General features: G+C 42.8%; 1 protein-coding gene across 1 annotated transcript; it reads left to right on the top strand.

Annotated features, from left to right (window-relative positions):
• Positions 1 to 9,490, top strand: SMNDC1 (survival motor neuron domain containing 1). The gene is made up of 6 exons (XM_040564507.1): positions 1 to 155; positions 362 to 481; positions 3,729 to 3,871; positions 5,588 to 5,749; positions 6,859 to 7,012; positions 7,710 to 9,490. The coding sequence occupies exons 2-6, from the start codon at positions 362 to 364 to the stop codon at positions 7,845 to 7,847; spliced, it is 717 nt and encodes a 238-aa protein (XP_040420441.1). The 5' UTR covers positions 1 to 155; the 3' UTR covers positions 7,848 to 9,490.
• Positions 9,491 to 10,961: the final 1,471 nt, after the last annotated feature.

Genomic DNA, 10,961 nt, shown 5'->3' with positions numbered 1-10,961 from the left:
CGCTCTACCAACCAGCGACGTGCAACGCCCGCACGTGATTAGCAGGGGAGCTCCCGCGAGCTCCGTTCTCCCTCCGGTTCTAGTTCCGGTTCCGGTTCCGGCCCGGCGCTCGGACGCGGAGGCGGCGGCGGCCTCGGCCCCCCCGGCACGGCGAGGTGAGGCGGGGAGAGGCGGGAGGCGGCCGGGCCTGGGCCTGGGCCTGGGCCTGGGCCTGGGCCTGGCGGGGCGGCCCCGGGGCTGGGCGGGCAGGGCCGGGCCGCGGGGTGCTGGGCCCGGGGTGCTGGGGCCGGGAGCGGCCCCCGGTGGGTCCCGGCCGGTAACGCGTGTTCCTCCTCCGTGGCGCCGCGCGTGTGCCCCGCAGATGTCGGAGGACCTGGCCAAGCAGCTGGCCAGCTACAAGGCGCAGCTGCAGCAGGTGGAGGCCGCGCTGTCGGGGAACGCGGAGAACGAGGACCTGCTCAAGCTGAAGAAGGACTTGCAGGTGAGGGCGGCGGCACGGGGCGGCTGCGCCCGCTGCCCCGGGTGGCGGTGCCGCGGCTGAAATACGTTCCCGGTGGCTTTAGTGCTTCGTTTTCCCGTGATTTCGTATAATTGTTGTAGGGTTGGGTGGGGGAGTAGCGCCGACAAAGTTTGACCTACTTGCAGTCTGTCCTGTACGTTGCCCAAAAACACCCGCGATTTTACACGGCAAACTTTTTTGCTGAAAAGCCCGGCTGAGGAACAGTGAAAGATATGCCAGTGCTGTCTCTGCTATCTTTGTGGTTTTCTTTAAAGCGTGTCGCAGAAAGGTTGGACTTAACTGCTAGCCTTTTTGTGGGGCTAGTATATAATAACAGTAAATCAGAGAAATGGAAAAACTTAAACCTGAGAGGCATAAAATTATTCAGATGAAATTACACGTTGGCTAAAGGGTACCGTTACTTCTTGTCACTGTGCTGAATTCTAATGGGTGGGCTCAACCTGATGCCTTTCCGCTTAGCTTTGAGTTGTCAAATCATTGATCCGGAATCTGTTTGTTCATTACCTGCTGTTGCAATGATGCAAATTTTAGAGTATTTCAGAATTCCTTATACATCTAAGCATCCGTTGTGTTAAGGTTTACTTACGAAAGGAAAAAAATGCCCTTCATTTGCCACCTGCAGTTTTTTAAACGTTTGCCCATACCGCATTCCAAAGAGCTCAGGAACACTTCTGGTCGTTAGGCTGCTGTTCAGTGACAGGAAGACCACCAGTCTCATGCTGAACTGGTAAGTGGTGTTTGAGGTTCCTGTGTATCTAAAGACACCTTGGCATAGGAGTGAACAGAAGTGCTGCTGAAGCCTCATGTGAGAGTGCAAGATGCTGCCTCGTTTCTGTTGGGCATTGCTTTAGCTCTCAAGTTTTAAAATACGCGCAACTGTGCAGTGCGACGTTCAGTAACCGCTATTCCGGATGGAAATAACAGCAATAAAAACAAAGCTTCGACCAGAACACCGGTAGTGCCTCAAATCGGTGATCTTTAGAATTCCTTTTAAATTGTGAAGGCTTTGTGCCCGCAGGGCACTTTATAGATCACCTTAATGTCCTTCGCTGTACGCTGTTAAAAGCATGCGTATATTTTTATATTTTTAAAATGCACAGCAAAACCCATATGGGATGATATTTCCGATACCAACACGACCTCGGCTTTGATGCGCAGAGATCACTGATGTGAAAGGACAACTTGCAAACTTCTTAATAAAAGCTTTCTGCACAGAATGGGGAAGATGTTTACACTTTCGTCCCCAAAAGGTTTGCTATCCATACGTTGCACCTTGATAACGACGTAGATAATGTTGTACAGACTTTACGTATCGACCAATTGTAGAAGTGGGCTGGATGCCTTAGTGCCCCGACTAAGTAGCTTTGTTTGTTCGAGCAGAATGTTACTGCGTAATTGAAACATCTTTTTCCATCGTAAACAGGGATGCGCTACTGCATTTCATACACTCGGCTTATCCCTGAGTAACGAAATAAATATTGTAAGAAACTTAGCTTTTTACCTTTTGTTTCACTGCAGCACTTCTTAGGACGCTGTCCATGCAGCCAAGGACCAAACTTCACCCTTTGCGTGCAGCGGAATTGATGGCAGCTGTCATCTTCTGCAGTTAGGGACGATACTCACGGGTGTTGCACGCTAGGGTATAAAGCTCTGTCTGGGTTTTAGAGACCAGGTGGTGAGGAGGAACCCTGACAAACTCTAACTAGCATTCTCTGCAGGTCACGCTTCTGTGTCACGGGGCCACGGCAGCAAGCCCTGTTGTTCAGCTCAGTTGTTCAACTCGATAAGCTGCTGCGGTAGTCGCCGCTGTTGAGAAACTTTCTTTGAATAAACTGTTCCCTTAGAGACTGTGTTGAGCTATCTCGTGAGTTGCAATGCGATTTCTGTCTTGTGTGCTTAGCGCTGTGTGCGCGGATATCCAATGAGGGCTTTTTGGTTTTCTTGTTTATTACCTGCGCTAGTCTTTTTAAACCCACAGCTGCAGCGGGATGTGAAGCTGCGGGGAACGTTCAGGCTTCACAGAGCCTCAGTTGAATGTTGTTTGTCTGTAACTCCTTTAAATGAAATACTTCCTGCTAATTAGGAGGGTGACAGTGGCTCATACTGAGATACTCTTAAGAACTGAAGGTTGTGTTTTTTTTTGTGAACTGCAGAGTTGCCTGGCGTTACGCAAAAAGTTCAAGTGTTCTTTTAGGTGCTGGCTCCTAAGTCCGATTTTTAATTCTAGTCAAAATCAATGGTACTGATCTTGGAGAATACAAATATAATATGGGCAGGAAGTTGAGGAGGGTAGCGTGCTCCTGTCTGTGAATGAATAATGTTTAAAAGAAATGGAGAAATTTGTTAAGTACTTAAAAGCCTTTCTCTCTTGTTTTTGCCTCGCTGGATTAGCAAGGGAAGGCCTGACCTGAAATCTTGAGGTCATGGATTTTGAGAAAAGTGAAGGCTTTAATTTAAGTGACTTAAAGAAATCAATTTCCTAAGGATGCATCTGAATGCTCTCTAGAAAAGAGAGGGCTTTACTGAGTGGCGGTCTTGGAAGGCACTGGCACTGAGTACGTCAGTCCAGACAATGCAGATATTTGAGGAAGCACTTTTCAGTTTATTCAAACTTAGAGATGTTGCATTATGCTTGCAGCAGTTGTGTGTTTATAGATTACATAAAGTAGTCAGCGAGTCCCAGCACGGAAGAGATGGAAGTAACTGCTGGCTAGGCAGAGAATAGAAGCATTGCGTGCTTGACTTTCTGTCTCTCTTAGAGCACTGTCCTGCTGATTACTTGCTCTGCCACTCGTGTGCTTTTTGGGCAGTAACCGATATCGCGTGCAGCCATCTGTACAGAGAGCCACGCCGCTGATTTGTCTTAATTTTACTTCGCCTTGAGGCTGTCTAGCTGTGTCTTTGTGCCTATGGATAAACAATTCCCCTAGAAAGAAATCCCATAAAAATAGAATGGGCAACTTTTCTGAAATTTTGTGGAAGGCATGGGGAACGTTACAGGGAGGACCATGGATCCTTTTACCTACGTGGGCAATAAGTGAATTTAGTTAAATGATTTATAAAATAAAAAAAGCACCCCCCCCTTGGTCCACTACATCAGCTATGAATTCATCGCAGTAACTTCAGAAAAACAGACCTGTAAGCTTGGGGTAAAAAATTCGTGGTAAGAGTTTTGAGATATTATTCTGTGCTATTTTTCCTTTTATAGGAAGTCATAGAATTAACCAAAGATCTCCTTTCGACACAACCCTCAGAAACTCTTGCAAGTTCTGACAGTTCTGCTTCTGCTCTGCCCAGCCACTCCTGGAAGGTTGGGGACAGATGTATGGCAATATGGAGTGAAGATGGACAGTAAGTGTAGAAAACTTCTCTAACCGTTACGTGAAATAGTTCAATGGTAAGAGACTTTCATTCAGCTTGTACCGCCCCTAGGGCGACTAAAAAGCAAAAAGAAACGCGCTATTGGCTATCATCATACTCCTCTTATTAAAGGTCAGTAAAGTAGGTGAAAAGCAAAGAGCTGGGGGGTCGTTTTCTAGGAATGCCCTGTTTGTCACTAGCCTCGTCAAAGCAGAGCACCTTTGGTAAATTACCATCTGTTAATGTAATAAATGGCAGACTTCCGTGAATTGATCTTAGGGCAGCGCTTCATAAACGTTACATAATATTAATATTATCATAATAATTGATCAATATCAAGAAGATACAACAAGCATTTTCAGTTTGTGTCAATAATTGGAAATTAGCTTTTAACTGGAAATATTTTTTGGCTATGAAATAACTGGCTATGCAGTGTAGTTAAGGAATTAATCGACCTTTGGAATTTAGTCTCCACTGTGTTAGCCTTTGAAGTTCTGGGAACCGAATTAGTTCATTCTGACTTCTTAATTTTTGAAATAAACATTCTAAAATTAGGAATGCGGTTCTATTAATATTTGTATTAACCACACAAATTTTGGCATAACTGTTAATATTTCAGGTAGAAAACAAACCTAATGATTAACAATTTTTCTGTCACAGATTTTTAATAACTAAAATGCCTTTGCGTAAGAGTTTTAAAAAGATAATGTTATACTGGGTGTGTTTGGTCACCACTGGGGCATTCTTCTTACTCTGATACTGGGTTAGAGGATCAGAGTTCGAAGAAGAAGGTGTTGGAGTGTCCGCTGAAGTGGCAGGTGTTTTGGCAGCTCAGCATGCCAGTATTGGACGTCATTTGTATGACTCTTCTTCATGCACTTTGGGTTTCCCTGTATGGTGCAAGGCATTAACATTTAGCTCAGCTTAAGGCGTTAGCCCACTATAGAGACTCATTTAGTAGATATAAACTGGAATACTGTCTGTAAAACATCTCATTTTGTTCCTCAGTTTGTCTTAGAGATATCCTTTTGCTCTGAATCCAGACTCAAATCGTTTTAATGTTCTTGGAAATGTCACGCTTTCTCCCCTTTCCCATTAGGAGGTCCATTTGATTGACTACTACAGTTCATACGCATAAATTCAAAATGGACCTGTTTCTGTTAAAACTTCAAAATTGGGATTTCAATTCAATAAGAAAACTTAGAATGTTGTAAATGCTGAAGGGGAAATATTTTTGAACGCCTGAGTTGTTTTTCTTTATTCTTTTTTATATGGAGGAGAATGGAACCAAACCTCTTCTGCCATGAGCTGACAGTTCCTGAAACTTCCCAGTGAATTCCCTGAAAGCTGTGTTCTTTGACTGCTGGATCTTGCTGGGGCTTTTTCCAGTCCCATGACCTGCCAGAACTAGAAACAAAATCAGAATTTCTGATTAGATTGCCCATGCATTAATCATTAGTCTTGCTAACTGTGAGACCATTGCTTCTCGCTGCCAAAGGTCAAATAGAACCAAGCCCAGTCTTTTACTCGTGTCCTTTTGACCTTAAGGACATGATCTCTGAGTTTGATTTGGGTATTGTCCCTGAGAAGGAAGGCTGATAGTTGCAGGTTTTTTACTTAATGCCATTAGCTGGCTGACAGTGTAGGTGTTGAAGGGCTGAGTATCAAACCTTTACTCACATGCTTACAGCCATGATATCTTTACAGGTGTTATGAAGCTGAGATTGAAGAAATAGATGAGGAGAATGGAACAGCTGCAGTCACTTTTGCTGGATATGGCAATGCCGAAGTTACACCGCTGTTCAACCTCAAGCCTGTGGAAGAGGGAAGAAAAGCAAAAGAGGACAGTGGCAACAAACCCATGTCCAAGTAAGTAATATACAGGCACAGGTCTGAAAGCTACTTGGTTTTTTATTTTTTCACCCTCACAGCTATGAAAATTGGCTGATGAAATAGAATTTCTCTTTGATATCTTCACATATTTGTGGTGAAGGATCATAAATCAGTCTGGCATATAACGTTTGGCAGATGATTGTGGCTGGTATTGTGTGTTATGTATCCTGGTAAGATAACGTGATAGACTTTGTTGTGCTCAGATCATGCTATTTATTGCAAGATACCAAATATCGCAAGTGGTAGACTTAAAAAAAGGTAGTTCTTTCTGGTTGCCAGCAGAGCCCCTGCAATTTTCAGCCCAGCTCCACAGCAGGCTGCTCTCAGATGTGTAACATGGCACACAGCTGAGTGCGCTTAGTACAAAGGACTTGTGCTCCTGCCCCTATCCCTGTGTTGGGATAGCTGCGTTGACCCCATCACTGGGGAGATGAGCTTTACTTAACATCCCACTGTGCCTAACAAAGAAAGTGTTTTTCATGTTTTAACCTTCTGGGGACAAAAATATGCAGTACAATTTCAGACTTTGTTATAGGCACCTTGTCCAGGGGCTCATTCTGAGGAATGCTGGTGTGGCATAGATTGATTCTTGAACTTCCTTATCTTACTGAAAAAAAACCATCTCTGTTCCTTTCCTTCCATCCCTGTCCAGTACTGGTTAGCATATGAGTGCTGTAGGCATCTAGAAAAACTTGGGCTTTTCACTCGAATGGGCTAGTTAAATTTTCCAAACACTAGATGCTTCTGGGAAGTGCTGGTAGGTTCCTTTCCAGACTCAGAAATGAATTGCATGCATTCCCACGGGTTGCTGCATTTGGCATGGTGTTAATCAGGTGGTTCTTATTATTTTGCCCAAATACACAAAGGACTAATGCAGTGCTTAAGCATGGAAAGATAGACTTCTTTAAATTATTACTTTTATTTCCTCCCTCCCCCTATGAAGTGGAGAATATTTACATGGTTTATGTCCGTATGGAAAAACTATTGTGCCTCTCTTACAGAGGTTTTAGTTTCTTACAGGATACTCTATAAATATCAAGAAAAAGGCACAAACATAAAATGTATTTTTTTTCCCTTTCTTCCAGAAAAGAGATGATAGCCCAGCAACGCGAGTATAAAAAGAAAAAAGCTTTGAAAAAAGCTCAGAGAATTAAAGAACTTGAACAGGAACGAGAGGACCAGAAAGTCAAGTGGCAACAGTTCAACAACAGAGCATATTCTAAAAACAAGAAAGGCCAGGTTTGTTCGCACGCTGTATGCGAATAGTAACAGGTTATAGAATTCTGCGCGTAACTGGGGAGAGAGGCAATGGTGTCTTTTAAAGGGAACTTCCTCACCTTTGGCATTTCAAAGTATGCAGTTCAGTATTTTATATACTTCCAAGGCCCGGTTTTGCACTTACCTTGGAGAACTGGGTAACTGCTCTCAGCTGCAAGGTACCGTTTGTTGGAGTTAAGCTTCTGAGGCCTGTCTAAACCAACAAGCCTGACTTCTTGTGTTTATGATGTAGCAGGCACAGCACTAAGTAACTGCCACGGGTTAGTAAGCACGCCGCAAAAAAGTTAGCATCTTAAAACTGTACTTAATTTTTATCATGGCTGGACCAAGAGCTGCTGGACATTGTGCTCAAACTTCAGTCTCCCTTGTGAGCAATGAACAAAGATTATCTCACGAGGAAGGTGACTTGTATTCGTTGTTGGTCTGACCCAGGCCAACAAAGTGCAAAAATCACATCCAGTACATGCCAGCCAGGAAGCTCCCAGCCGTTGTCTCATCTGCTTGTGATGTGCCACAGATGAGCTAGCCCTTTTGAAAGCTTGCTTGCTTCTAGAGTAAGAAGTTGAGGATTTTGAAAGACTTCAAATGGTAATATTTGCTCATTTTTAAAAGCAAGTCAGACGTTATTCAGAAACGGTGTTTTCTGTTTCATTTGCAGGTAAAGAGGAGTATTTTCGCTTCTCCAGAGAGCGTAACCGGCAAGGTTGGAGTTGGAACATGTGGAATTGCAGACAAACCTATGACACAGTATCAAGATACCTCTAAATATAATGTCAGGCATTTGATGCCTCAGTAACAGGGGAAAAAGGTGGAACTTCATCTCTGCAGGGCTTTACACTTATCTTTTTACCATTATATTTTTCTAAAAGTAAATTATTTGTTGGCACATAGAAAGTAATCCATTTTGTCACCATCACTTTGGCTTCAGCTGATACGAGCCTTAAATTTCCAACTATTGATTTGATTTCCCCTAATCATTGAACTTTTTGTAGCTGCATTAAAATACATTCTGCAGGTAAATGCTTTCATGAACTGCTGCAACCTGTTATGCAGAAAGCAGTAGTTTCCTGGAAGTTTGATCTCCAGAATCTTCCATTCATACTGGTGGTAAAGTTTTCTTTTTTTTTTCTGTCCTTAAGAAAAGTGGTGGTATAAAAATGGCACCGTAACAGCCTCCCTCATTTCTGTAGTCACAGTGCTGTCTGCTGGTCTCGGTGACAGGCCCAGCATTACAGAGCTGCTGCAGTGCTGTAGAGAGAGCTAGGCTCCATCGTAGCTTTTAAGTCACGTGGAATTGCTAAGGAAGTTCTGAATTACTCCCTTACAAATCCACTGAAGATCGATTTGTACAGCTGTGAATGAGGGCAGAACAGGGCCGGTACGATCTTTATTACTAAGTACTATTCATGTGCTAGAAACAATAAATCTGACTTTAATTCCAGCCTAAATTTCCTGTACTAAAAGTTAAGTAGAGGAGATCTTTTTTTATACTCATCAAATTGTAACAGGAAGTTACTGAAACATAACCAGAAAACCATAGGAAAAGGTGTTTGGACTGCAGTTTCAAGAATGGAACTGTACTTAAAGCGTGCCCCAGGGATTAGAGTTGCGAGAACTCTAGATGGTTGTGCTTTGGAAATGAATCATCACCTCCCCTCTTGTAGTTCTTACAAACTAAAAGGTTTGATGGTCACAGACCTTGAACACACAGCAACACCTTGTGTCTGGGCTGCCTCCATCTGGAAGAGTGGAACTGAAGCCTAGCAGGTATGAATGCCTAGATCCCTCGTAGTTGTGAGTGAGTGAAGGTTAGTCCCAAGTTTCTGTCCGTAAATACCTGACTGGCCCTAGTATTCATTGTAACTTCAGCTGTATTACAGTGCTGCTGAGCCCCTTCAATTTTATTCAGGAAACCACGTGTAAAAGCTCTTGCTTTTTTTTTTGTATTTTATGTGATTTGCTTTCCTCTGTTATTTGTCTCTCACTTACGGTAGTGGTGCCATCTCTGAATCCGTAATGTGGTTAAAGAAGTTAATGGGTAGCCCTGTATACAATGTAGATATTATTTTTGTAAAATCTAGGGCTGAGTTAATGGACAAGAGTACATCAGCTGTTTCCCCATTAAATAATTAAAGGGTGTGTCTTGTCCATTAACCCTGACCATTATTTCCCTGTATATTATGTTAATGTAGCTCATTTTGTAATTTGTTACCTAGATCAGGTCACGTCAGCAATTGTTGATGCACTGATTGGTGGAACTGTCCATCAGTTACCTGAGTCACAACTCAAGCTAAACTCTACAACTGGTAGTTTAGAATCCATACATAGAAAAAAGTTTTCCCTATAATGGGAGAAGGTGATTTTTATGAATACAAAGTGTGTTAATTTCAGTTTTGTATGTTTAACTTTTATTAAATAAAGTGTTTAAAATCTGCTGGATATATTTGACAAGGTGAACGTACATAAGTGACATGGGCACAGTAAATGAGCAGGAGGGAGGCAAGTATAGAAGCTGCTGATGTTACACAGAACAGATGGGGTATACTGAATATGATACTCAAAAGTGAATCAAGAGTATGTCACTGTCAGTACACATTCAATTCCTCATCTTCACTGCTAGTGTGTGGGGCGGTGAATTTTCTTTTGACTAGAAGAAATAATTTATAGTAAAATAATTTGAGGGAAGACCCTGCTGCTTTTTAGAGAGGGAGTTTGTACTGCAGCCTGCACCCTATAGCTATGTCATCTCTGCAATGACAGTGGTGGTAGTTCTGCAATGCTGACAGCTACTTGAGGAAAGTCACCTGTTATCTTTTACTGATATAGAATCTCTGTCAAAGCTCTCTCTTCCTCCAGACAAAAAAAGGAGCATCTTTGTAAGGTTACAACAGAAAAGCACTGAAGTAGACAGAACTGTGTTTCTCAGAAAGCCATGTAAGCCTTCCCTTAACTCTACCTGATCAGTTTTCTTTTTGAAAAAACAGTTTTAGGGTAAGACTTAGACCATACGGTAATGTACTCTGGCTTGCAGTAAGTCTAACAAATAGTCTATCGCAGGACTGTTCACTAGTTCTGAAACAAACCTGAGGTTACAGCAAGTCACCAGAACGCAATGGCCCTCCCTGATTGTGACAGCCCAGCCCAAGCTGAACTTGGGCTTATGGGCTTGGTTTTTGCTGATCCTTTCCCTGCCCAAATTAACAGAACTCAAATACGGTTGTTCTGGCCTGATGTAGAAAAAAGCACCTCTTACAACCTGGGCTGCCTAGTAAACTTAGCTGTAGTTCTGCTGGGCACCGTGAAGAAATGCTGCTTAAAGAAACCGTTGCTACATATGCTTTTTTCTTTCTTCCCCCTAGTGCCTCACCTGAAATAGCTTGTGACACACAACAACCGCTATGGCTGGGGTGGTCCACTCTACAGAAGAGAGAATAGCTTTAAGATCACTTGTTCAAATAAAACCGAACCAAACCCCCTAAAACTGACATCTTGGCTACAGCCATTCCTCATGGCACTTGATTAAATGGCTGTTCCCTCATTCTGCAGCACAGTGCCACTAACTGCATAGTCCCAATAATGTAGCTTGAATTAAATTTTTTTTAAGCATCACTGGCAATTGCCAAAACAACAACAACAACAGAAGTTCCTTACTTTACAACAGCTGAAGTGGTTTTTGACTTCTGGGCCTCTCAGCAGATTAAGTATCTACCCCAGTTCTAGCAACTCCTACCATAAAGCAGCCAGTACTTCAGAAATACCGGAAGGAAGAAGAGGTAGTGTTAAGCATAAAAGTAAGATGCAAAAATGCTGAGCTAGAGACATTTTAGAAAAATATTTCTTGTGTCAGAATACAGATTTGTTCCTTTAATGCCCAAGAAGAGCACTATAGGACGCATGTCTCCTCTTAAAA

Source organism: Cygnus olor, chromosome 7 (assembly GCF_009769625.2).
Source record: "Cygnus olor isolate bCygOlo1 chromosome 7, bCygOlo1.pri.v2, whole genome shotgun sequence".
NCBI lineage: Eukaryota > Metazoa > Chordata > Aves > Anseriformes > Anatidae > Cygnus > Cygnus olor.
This window is presented reverse-complemented; position numbering and strand designations above follow the sequence as displayed.